At 44.9% G+C, this 11,825-nt stretch overlaps 1 protein-coding gene across 4 annotated transcripts in view; it reads left to right on the top strand.

The window, feature by feature from the left end:
* Window positions 1-7,326: 7,326 nt before the first annotated feature.
* LOC146205017 (RAB11-binding protein RELCH homolog) overlaps window positions 7,327-11,825 on the top strand; it is a 149,995-nt gene continuing 145,496 nt past the window's right edge. For 2 of the 4 annotated variants that reach the window (XM_084589683.1, XM_084589681.1), the window contains exons 1-2: window positions 7,328-7,724; window positions 8,284-8,373. In XM_084589683.1, coding sequence (XP_084445809.1) covers window positions 7,457-7,724; window positions 8,284-8,373 — 358 coding nt within the window. In that variant the 5' untranslated portion in view covers window positions 7,328-7,456. Of the gene's footprint in view, window positions 7,725-8,283; window positions 8,374-11,825 lie in introns of all 4 variants that reach the window. The other 2 variants (XM_084589682.1, XM_084589684.1) reach the window with 2 other exon arrangements.

The raw sequence follows: 11,825 nt of genomic DNA, 5'->3' as shown, positions 1-11,825 counted from the left end.
GCTCTGCAAGTGGTCAACGCATTCATTATAGCCCGTTTTACCTACGGCATGCCATACCTTCCCCTTCATAAACAGCTAGGAGCTCAACCGGTTGAACACTCTTATCAGAAACACAGTCCAGACAGCTTTGGGGCTTCCCCATGGCCAATGCACATCTACCGACCACTTACTCCAACTTGGCATACATAGCACCATTGAAGAGTTGCATGAAGTACATCGCCTCGCACAATTTGTCCGCCTAGCAGCCTCGTCCACTGAAAGACATGTCCTTCAAACCCTCAATATTGCTCCGCCCTATACTACCCAAAACCGCAGATTTGCTACAGAATGTCCGCCAAGCAATTACTGTCCAATCTCTCCCCAAGCATATGCATGTAGAGTATCACCAAGCCCACCGACGGGCAACAGCCACCCACATACTTTCTCGAATATGGGACAGCCAACTGAATATTCTATGCGTAGATGCTGCTGGCCCTGTTAACGGTCACATGGCCATCCCCAGCGGGCACTCTCTTTAACTGTGCCTCTCTTTGCACCACTGAACCGAGTATTGCGGAATAAGCAGCTATATTGCTCTGGCCGCCAAATGCACAAGCTACCATCATGTCAGATTCTCGCACGGCCTGCCATAACTATTTTCGCGGACACATTGGTGCTGCCATCCTTCGGATCCTTTTTGCTAACCCTCTGCAAATGATCAATGTGATCGATTCCAGGACATCAGCCAATGCCCGGCAGTGAAGCTGCCCATTGACACGCTCGTATGCTCCTTCCCCGAGCCTCGATCCCTTATTCTCCCAGACCACACATATACTTCCCCGTTTCTTACATACACAGAACTGCTTGAACACTACAGGCTGTCTCGCCATACACTACCACGTACCCTTCTCTCACTCTGTCTACCCAAGAGGCAGCAACTGACCGCCGCCTACAAGCTAATACCTTTCTTTCACCATCTCTCCTAAACCTCTGGTACCCGTCCCATTATTCCCGACTGTCCCCATCGCGGTGAGCGTGCAACTCTACCGTATCGTTTGGGCATGCCAGCTACCCAGACAACACACAGGTACCCCAGAGACATCCCAGGTTTCCTATTATGGGAGATTGGAATATCCTAGGCAAGTCCGGTGAAGTCCCATGAAAATCCTGAAGACATCCAAAGTGAAACAAGAAGTGACTTCCTCATAGGATGTCCCAAAAATAACTGCTGTGGGACATGTTTGGGTTGTTTAGGGAGCCTATTGAAACATCGTTTAGGAGGCTTTCTTCGACATATTGTTATTCTATGCCCTGCCTTTTGCAGATGCATGAAAATATGATGTCATCTAAAATGCTTCCCGTTTCTAGTTTTCATAAAAACACTGAGCTCGAGTTTGTGTTCTCAGCAGACTCAACATGCCATCTATAATTTGTGTTAAGACAGCAGGGCTGGTGGGGCAGAATATTACGTGGAGTTGAATTTGAACAGCAAAGTGGCCACTTAACCGTTAACATTATTTCAGTTAATTATTGTATGTACGTATTTGGCTCAACAAAAAAATGAATGCTGGCATGCAGAAGCAATTTCCGGGATGTTCAACATTGCTGCAACCTGTAGCTCAGCATTATCTGCTTGCTTAGTCCTTGGGTGTTGTTTTAAACACACAAGGAATGTTACTTTGTATAATATATAGAAGAAAAACACTCCAAATTCTTACTCACACATTCATAGGTTACAAAGCATTAAGCTATCACCCTGTTGAGATCAGAACATGTGCATGTCTCAAGTACTTCTAACTCTTCCACAAGGGCGTCCCTGCATACTGGACTGCATATCAGCATACATAAATTATTTTCGTGAAGTTGTTTATTCTATTTACAGTACAATTAACCAGGGTCATATATGCAATGTTTTGTTAATTGAGCTGTTTATTTATTTGTCGAGAATAAAAATAAAGTGATCAATTCTGTTTTGTGCTCTGCGAAGTTGAGCGCCATGCTTACTACGCAACATGTGCCTTCTTTGGGTACTTAGAGAAAGAAGATGGCTACACAGTATCAAAGAGCACTGAACAAGGGTAGAGGGGGAGCCTCCGTTCGCAAGGCAAGCCAACGTTCGGACAAGTCCACTTGTCAAAACGTTGGCTCGCCTTGTAAACTGAGGCTCCCCCTCTACCCTTGCTCGGTGCTCTTTCATACTTTGTGTACTTGTGGTTCATATTGGATCTCAACCCTCATATCATGATAGGCTGCATGTACTGCAGCATATTGCGTTCTTTAAAGGAGCTGATTTCCATGCTTCATGCAGTTAATGCAATTATGAGCTGATTTGCTGTTTGCATGCTCTGATAATCCAAAAACAATCTATTGCAATCCCTAACCTCTGCTGGGCAATCGAAACAGAAATTTAAGTTAGCATTTGCCGGGTATAGAAGCAGGGACAGCAGGAATTATTTCTAGCTACAATCTAAAAGCAAAGTTGTGTGGTGCCTTCACTCGCTTTCGTGTGACATGGTGCATGATCTGACAACTGTCCTGGATTCTATTTAGGATGGTCCTAAACGGAAAGCAAACGGGACACCCGACAGAGATACTGTTTTGGAAGGTAGAACATATATCTCTCAGTCGATATTGTCGACCATAAACCCTGACTGCTCATTGGAAGGTCAAATTCTAAAGTTAAAGCTCAGCTACTTTGGTCATCTGATGAGAAGAGAGGAGTCGCTGGAGAAAGATTTGATGTTGGGAAAGGTTGAGGGTCGCCGGAGAAGGGGTAGGCAGCGAACGCGATGGTTAGATGGCATTCTCGAGGCATTGCATATGAAGCTATGTGATGTTAAGAAGATAGTGAGAGACCGGAAAGCGTGGCGTGACATGGTCCATAGGGTCACGAAGAGTCGGACACGACTGAACGCCTGAACTGAACTGAACATATATCTCAGAATGGAGCTCGCTGGGATATCCCGCGGATTACCCGGTTAGGATGTGGGAGATGTCCCTGGGAGTTGGCGTGTTGTCTGGGTAGCCTAGGAGGAACATACTAGGCTAGGACATTCCCAAGCCTAGCAAAGTACCACAAAATCTGGCCCGAAAAATTCAAAAATAACACATACACTGCATGCGATGAAGTCTCGGACATCGTCTTGGACATCCTGCACATGATATGGAACTGCAAAGAGCAATCAGAGAAATATAAAGCTCGAGCACTCAGCCAAGCGGAGTGGGAGACAGAGCTGGCCCACACGGGTCTCTCTGAGCAGCGCAGCCTGCTCACCAGGGCCCGAGAGGCAGCACAAGCCAATGGTATCCTGGACTGAGGAAATCACCCACGCAATTTCGTTAACCAATTAAAATTTACTCTCTCTCTCTGAGTACGCGTAGCCGTTACCTTGGCGAACTCGGCCGTGCTCTCGTTGACAAGTGCCGTTTATTACAACGCATAGGCAAAGAGCGTCGCGGCTGTATAATAGCAAAACTTCGTTGTCATATGCTATTAGAAAGTTCATCAAGTTGGCACCAAAGAGTGCAACTGAACCAAACGGACCTCTATGATTGATTGATTGATTAAAACTTTAATTTCCACCGATTTAGGAGGCCCCCTACTCCCCGCTCCTGGCACGCAGGCCTGAGGAACGGGGGCTGGAACCTCCGCGACTAAGGACTGGCGAATATACATTGGTTATTCGCGGCCTCAGCCGCCAGGCGGACGGCTTTCTGCTGGTCAGCGGGGACGTCGCTTCGCAGCAGGGTTACCCAGGCTTCTCTACTTTTAATGTTGTCCCTAGCGCCCGGAGACTTAGGGCATTCCCAAATTATATGGTCGAGGGTCCCCCTCGCTTCGCAGGCTTTACATTTATCGTTTTTTCTCTCCTCTATCTGGGTGTGAAACAACCAGACAGGGTTCGGGAAATTTCCGGCTTGTAATCGCCGCCAGGCTATGGCCTCTTTATTATTTAAGCTAGGATCCGGTGGCGGCATCAGACGTCTTCCTAATCTATAATTTTCGATTATTTCTTTATAGGTTTGCAAACGTTCGTCCATCGCCTGGCAGTCGGGCGGCTCCGCGTTTGCCCGGAAGTAGAGATCTCGGGCTAAATCATGGGCCGCCTCGTTGCCGGGGACGGACGTGTGTGCTGGGACCCAAATTAGGGTGATTTTGCGATCAATTTTAGTTGCAGCTTTTAGAATTCGGGCGGCTTCTTGTGAGACCCTGCCTTTTCCGATATTCCAGAGAGCAGTTTTACTGTCGCTAAAGATCAATCTAGCCTTCGTTCCGACGCAAGCGAGCGCTATTGCGACCTCTTCAGCCGTGTCTATGTTTCTACTTCGGATGGTGGCGGAGACGACTGGTGCGCCGCTACCATCGACTACCGCGGCGACTGCCGCCCCTGATAGGCCGCTTGCAGCGTCTACGTAGGCAACTTCTTTTACTCTGAATCCTTTTGCACTTTTAACCAGTGCTTCTGCTCTCTTCTCCCGTCTCTCCTTGTGGTATTCTGGGTGCATGTTGCGGGGGAGAGGACGGACAATGATGTTCTCGCGACATTGTGGTGGTAGGAAAACCTTGTCGGCTGTGCCCCTATCTATTTTTCGACCCACCCATTCTAAGATGGTTCGACCCGTGCTCGACCTACTTAATCTTTCATGTTGGGCGATTCTTACCGCTTCAGCAAGTTCCGTCCAGCTATTATGCACTCCCATTTCTATCAGGCGTTCCGTAGAAGAGGAGATGGGTAGACCCAGCGCCCTCTTGACGCAACGCCTGATGAGTGCGTCTATCTTTTCTTTTTCATTGGTCCTGATGTTGAGGAACGGTGTGGCATAGCATATTCGACTTATTATGTACGCCTGCATCAGTCTCAAGAGGCTTCTCTCTTTGAGGCCTCTGCCTTTGAATGCAATCCTCCTAAATATTCCTGTTACCTGCGTCGCGTAGGTAGTGAGTTTTTTTATCGTTCCGTCATTATACCCGTCCTCTTGAATAAAAAGTCCGAGGATTCTGATTTGCTGGACTCTTGGTACGGTTTTGCCGTCGACCTTTATTTCTACGTTAAAGTCGCCCTTGCACCTCATTGATTTTGGATTATATATGAAAAGTTCGGATTTTTGCGGAGAGCACGAAAGACCCCTTTCGGCCGCGTAGGACACAATGGTGTCCGCCGCCGCCTGTAGGTGTTCCTCTATGCTGCCATCGCTGCCGTTGTTCATCCAGAGATTAACGTCGTCCGCGTAAATGCTGAACTTCAGGTCTTTTATGACTTTAAGAGCGGCAGGAAGGCCTCTCATCACCACGTTAAAAAGGAAGGGGGAGAGCACTGAGCCTTGCGGAGTTCCTTTACTTCCCAGGTGGACAGTGGGGGATTCAAGGTCCTGAAACTTTAGTTTCAACGTCCTGTTTGTCAGGAAATCCATTACGTAATTATATGTCCTCTCGCCGACTCCTAATTCCTGTAGTCCCGCGAGAATTGCCTGGTGTTTGTCAAATGCTTTTGTTAGATCTAGTGCTAGAATTACCTTCGCGTCTCTGGATTTCGAGTCAATTATGTCATGTTGTAATCGGAGCATTACATCCTGTGTGCACAGGCCCGGTCGGAACCCGACCATCTCATGCGGCCACAGGTCGTTTTTCTCCATGAAATTAGTTAGCCTTGTTTGGATTACGCGTTCCATAAGCTTTCCAATGCATGAGGTTAGAGAAATAGGTCTGAGGTTTTCCAATTTCGGGGGCTTGCCAGGTTTTGGAATTAGCACAACGTTTGCAGTTTTCCACTGCTGGGGAAGACGACCGCTACTCCATACTTCTTGCATGTAGTTGGTGAGTGCCGTTATGGAAGCGTCGTCTAGGTTTCGTAGCATTTTATTTGTTATTCCATCGGGGCCGGGAGCTGATCGCGTCTTTAAGCTAAGGATTTCGGCTCTAACTTCCGCTTCTGAGATGGGCGCGTCGAGGGCCTCGTTCGGTGGGCCCGCGTATTGCCTAAGAGGGAGGGATGTTGTATCGCCGACGTATGTGTCTACGAGTTTAGTTATTAGTTCCGCGTCAGTCCCCTCGAACGCGTGTCTTGCCTTTGCTATTGTTGTGTTTGGTGTTTTCGAACTGTCGGGATTAAGAAGATATCGTAGCAGGCTCCACGTCTTTGAAAGGCTCATGTTGCCCTCCATTTCATCGCACCTGTTACACCAGTTTTGCTCGCAGAGTTTAATTGCATAATCCTCAATTTCCTTATTGTGCCTGGCTATTTTTCGCCTTAGGTTTCGGTTCCATCTCTGACACCGGAGGCGTCTTTCCATACCTTTTTTTGCTTCCCACATGTGTAGGAGTTTCCTGTCGACTGTTTTCGGTGCATCGTCCCCCTCTAGGGTAATGGTAGCGGATTTAACGTGGTGCATGAGGGTTTCTGCCCAATCGTCGATATTTTCAATATTTTGGTCCATGTTGGCAGATTCCCTAATTTGTCTGAATTTCTCCCATTCGATTGCGCTGATGATCTTTTCTCGTCTTACTTTGACTCCCCGTTTAAGCGTTATTTCGAGGACGTAATGATCGCTTCCAAAGTTGAGCTCTGTGTTGTTCCACCTAAGCTCCTCTATGTTTTTGGTAAATGTTAAGTCTGGGGTTGTGTCTTTGCTCACACTGTTTCCCACCCTCGTCGGGCAGCCAGAGTCTGTCTGCAGGGTGAGGTTTAATTCGTGAAAATCTTCCCATAACTGCCTGCCCTTCGGATCTTGCCTATTATATCCCCACTCTTGATGGCAGGCGTTGAAGTCTCCTACAATTAGCAGGGGGTTAGCTCCGGCTGCCTTCATTGCTTTGCGAAATAATGTCTTGAACCTAACTTTGCGCTGCTGAGGAGAGCTATATATGTTTAGGACGAAAATACTGGGTTCCTTCTTCCTGCCCGTGATGATTTCAACGAAAACCGCCTCAATGTCGCGAGAACTAATTTCATGTTCGATCACCGCTACGTTCCTTTTGACGAATGTAGTGACCCGGGATTTTTCTCCCCGGCCACTAGCAAACGCTTGATATCCTGATAATTTAATTACTCCTTTGCCAGTTTCCTGTAGGGCTACGGCTAGAGGTTTTTCAACTAGACTTGATTGTGACGTCACAGCCATCTCTCGGCGGCGGAAACCGAAATTGAAACTGGCGTGGAAGAAAATTCAATTAAATATTACTTAGCAGTCGTAGGCAAAAACCGCGTGGTGATCCTTACACAAGAATGTCTTATCGTTAACAAAAAAAAGGCAACAAAATGTGGTGTTTATATCAAGGTAGGTCTATATGTTTTTAAACTAGTTTGCTTTAGCAACATCAATCCAATCCACTTCAGCAAAGCCTCAGCGTCATTTTCCTGTCGTCCGTCGAAATATCGGTCGGTGATCGGGACGGTTGGTCGGGTCTCGGAAGCGCCGTTGGCACCGTGCTCGCCGTGCTTTGGTGCTTTGGGAGCCAGCTGGGTTAAAAACCGATGCAATGGAAGATGGTATTTCGAAGTGTAGTTCAGCATCCGAAACTCCGATCGTTCTTCCTGCGCCATTTGAATTGGAAAGTGTGCATGACGTGACGATCGACAAAATTGCGTCAAAGCTTCTGAAAGACAATTTCATTTTGACCGCCCTAGAATTGCATGCCGAACTCTTGGAAAGCGGGCGGGAGTTGCCGAGGCTGAGAGACTATTTTTCCAACCCGGGCAACTTTGAGAAGCACAGCCACTCAGCATTTGATGCTTCACCAGTGTTGCGTGCGTATTGTTGAAGTTACGTTACTTTTCTTGCCTCGGTTGTTGTTTTTGTGGAAGCGGCCTGTGGAACGGTGTCATAATTTATTCGAGCTCTTGTCGGCGAGGAAGTGTCATTAAATATGTGCGCGACGTGTGTTTAGAAAGAAAAAATTGACGTATTTTGCTTCTGCAGTCATGAGCTCAGGTACTGTCGTAAGCACGTCGCTCGGAAACATATTTTGTACGGTGTGGTTCACCACCTGCGTTTTTGCTACAGCAGAAAATTATTTCTCGGGGGGGGGGTCAGAATCTTTAGACGGCCGTTTCCGGGGTGAGCATAATTTGAGCGCCGTAACATTGTTATGGTAGCCAATTTTTAGCTGATAAGAATAACTCTGGTATTGGCATTGTTAGCTTTTGTTGTTAAACCGCTTTGAGGCAGAGAAGTGGACACCACATTGACATTTGTCTCTATCGTAATGAATCGTATGCTTAGTTGTGCCTTGAGGCTAACGCCACTTACCTTTTTATGCTGCGATTTCTGTTCACATTTGTCAATGAAAAAATGTTTGGTGTGCAGCAAGAACGTCAAGTGTCCAGACATTTGATTCCTTGGACTTTGCGAGGTATTCGGATGATGGAGAGAAACAACTGGATGAGCGAGTTGCTGGTAGGTTAGCATTTGTTGCACTGTGTAAATGCAATGTTTCTAATGTTAAAAGATTTAGAAAGGCTGCGTGTGCTGTTGGGGGAAGGTAATTTAAAGGGTAGGAACACCAAGGTTTCAAGATCAAGGATTTGTATTCTTGTTGAAAATTGTTCAGGGATTGTTAAGAGCAGAAGAACCAATGAAGGCATGCCACAGTATATGCTTTGAATAATTCATTACTGCACAGTCTTTTTGCCTAGGGTTATGGTTTAAGTTTCCTTAAGTAGTGTCATTGACAAAAAAAAAAAAAAAAAAAAAAGCAGGGTCATTGAAGGCCCAATACACAGAACATTTACAATATGTGTGCTCGCAGAACAATTATGAATTCGCTGCTTTATTAACCCTTGTGAGCACATTCTTTCATGTTCAGGGCATTCTTTATTGCCTTCAGGAGAAAATTTATGCTGTAAACATATAATGCACACTGCTACATAACTTCACTTCAATCATTCTTTGGGCCCCTTTGTACCATGTATATTTAATGCATATTTAAACATTTATTTGATGACCAAAAACCAGCAGGCAGAACATTATCAGGGATGTTCAACAATTCCAGGCATATTTTCTTTTATACTTACAGCTGTGGGTTGGCCTTCTTGGGAAGTAAATAGCACGAGCCTTACTTTTGCATGTCCTAACCCAAAACGTTTACATCTGCCACCTGGCTAATGAGAGTTTTATCCAAAGCATAGATTACATAACATCTCAAACTGAAAACAGTCTCTAATCCCAACTCCTGTTGGTCAGTGTGTACCAGTTTGGATTGATCTATAGGAGTGGGGCTAACAGATTGGTTTAAAGCTGCTTTATAATTAGACCATTCTATAATTAAGCTGCAGGTGGCTGTGATGTCACTTTGGCCAGGTACAGGAGGGTTAACTCTAGAGAACATGCTGCATGTTATCTTGTTAGTCAGGTACCCTTCAGGATAGCCAGTATCGTGGCAGCCACAGTATGCCTGCTCCCGTCATTTTTTGACTCCGCAGCGATGGTTATTTTTGTTTTTTTTTTTTTTTTTGTTTCTGGAAAATTGCCATTTCTTGCAAAATTTTTCAGATATTTGGGTGCCAATATTTTATGAAGGAAACAGTATATAGCGGCCAGCTGCTTGTTATAAGCATGTAGCCATCATTTGTTTCTCTGCACTTCTGACGTTTGTGCAGTGCTATGCATTCATGTACGTTTTTCTTGCATCACCGAGAAACTTATTCTGAGTTTGCAATTTTTTTCTTGAACAGGTACTTCACAAAGCAAGTGATTTTTCTCTCCTCCTTTTTATGGTGAACACCTTATGTCCAGCCTTTAAATACTCACTTCGCTGTGGCTGGGCTCTAACTACTGTTAAGGGATCAATTGCAGACCAAGATATATCATGAGGTTGTGACATATGCAAAAATATATTGTCATATTAACAGCAAGAGGCATGGTATTTATTGCTGGTTGTTCAAAAGACGTTTTTGATTTGACAGATGGAAATTGCATGGAATAAGGTAGTCATTTTACAGAACTCTTGTCTGCTTATGTCACTGATATTGCCATATAACCATACTGCTTTGTATGGGTTCTGCACAAGGTATACATAACCATACTGTTGTCAAATTTATTGATTTTTGTTTTTCTGTCAAAAAGTGTGTTGTTGTAATTTTTTTTTTTTTGCCATTTGTGTTGTATTTTTACCTAAAGAAGATTTGTTGAAAAGTGGGGGTTAGTTTTTCCTCGAAAAGGAGAACTGCAGGGCAGTAGCAGCCCTATTGACTCGGTTGCATACACCTATTCTTCTGTATATATATATATGCCTAAAGGGACGTGCAATAGCATACATGAAACTTCCTAATTTATCTACCGCATTTAAAATCTTTGTCAGCTTACTAATGGCCTAATCAGAATTAAACATCGCTCGGTCACAAGGCAGGATCGTATGGGCAATGTTCTCTGATATGTCATAAGTTGTCATTACTTGGCACGAGAAACCATTGTCAGCTGTGAGTGTAGAACAAGCCAAGCTCTTTATCCACCAGGCTGTCCCACATGCCACAGCCCGTTTTGGTGGAAGAGGTTTTTGAAGGATATTGTTTTCAGTTAGATAAGCAACAAGTCTTCCTTTTGACGCTCATTTTAACAGACAGACAGAAATTCAAGGAACCGCGTAACTTGCCCACCCACTGAGCCAAACCATTGCTTGCTTCTCCGATGCTCAGCTAGCCTTTCGAGAGACTTTAGTTGCAGGTGATACCAGTTTTTTACTAATGACTGCAGTCTTTTGCTAATTCAGAAAATGCAGGCAAGTTTCAGTGTTGAATCGATTGTCAGAAAACATGGACTATCAAAAGCTGTTTTGTTGTCAGCGTTTAGCCCCAAGTTTTCGCAGTATAATTTTTTAAAACCCTTAAAGATAAGCATGGAACACTGTATACATGCTTTGATTTGTATGTGACAGTGTTTGTTGGCTACGTTTTTGTCAAAATTTGTGTAAATAATGGGGCAAATATAACTCGAACTGGGACTTTTCGGTGTTCTTTGAAAATGTGATGGACTTTTCTCTGTATTGTTTTCCAAGCGCAGTTTTCCCTTTCTTTTTTTTTTTTTTTAAGCGAATATTATGTTGTATGGATGAATTTCTTTTGTGTGATACTATGTAGCATTTATGTATTATCAAAAGCCACTGATGTTGTGTGCCCAATTTTGGTCGATTTGTTACCGTTCCGGAGCACTAGGAAAGCTTGGAGGGAGCATAATAAAGCTGTCAAAACCAGTTGTGTACGAGGGGTGAAGCTCAGAACAATCCTCCACCCCCTTTATTTTTCATTCTATTTAGGCATCATATTAACCTTTGTACCCCTTCGACATTTCTTTCTGAGCCATTTTATCAATTGGCGACATTCCTTAGTTCAGCCGGAGGGCGTACTTAGCTCTTCTTGTTTCCACAAAGAATGCGAGTGTCTTCTGGCAGCGAGACTTTTTGGTCGGGAAGCAAGCCTCACGGGGAAGCAGACTTATAGTTCCACAAATGCTCCATTAATGTACTAGTGCCCCCCAAATAAAACGGAGCACACGAACGAGGAAAATTTTGTTTCGCGGCGCGCCCTGCAAGCCGATGCGCATGGTATAGCTTGGGTGTGTATGGGACCCCTGCATGTTCAGCTTGACATTTTTGGTGTTCGCTTCATCAGCAGCCCGGATGAAGGAGACTGCTTTTTCCCCAAACCTGTGCTCTGCTTTATTTTGTGGGCACTAGTACAATCTTTTTCAAAAATATGCAGCCCAAGGTGTTTGTTTCTAAGTGCTAAAACGACACTCATTGCACATCTCCAGTGTTCGCAGTTTCACTCGTGACATGGAAAATCCCATCCTCAGCATTCTCGAGCTTAGATATTTAAGGAGTGCTTCCACCAATCTCACTACAGGGCTTTGAA

The sequence above is a fragment of the Amblyomma maculatum genome, chromosome 1, assembly GCF_055883805.1.
Source record: "Amblyomma maculatum isolate TAMU_Amacu chromosome 1, ASM5588380v1, whole genome shotgun sequence".
In the NCBI taxonomy this organism is placed as follows: Eukaryota; Metazoa; Arthropoda; class Arachnida; order Ixodida; family Ixodidae; genus Amblyomma; species Amblyomma maculatum.
Note: the sequence above shows the minus strand (reverse complement) of the source record. Positions and strands in the feature narration are given on the sequence as shown.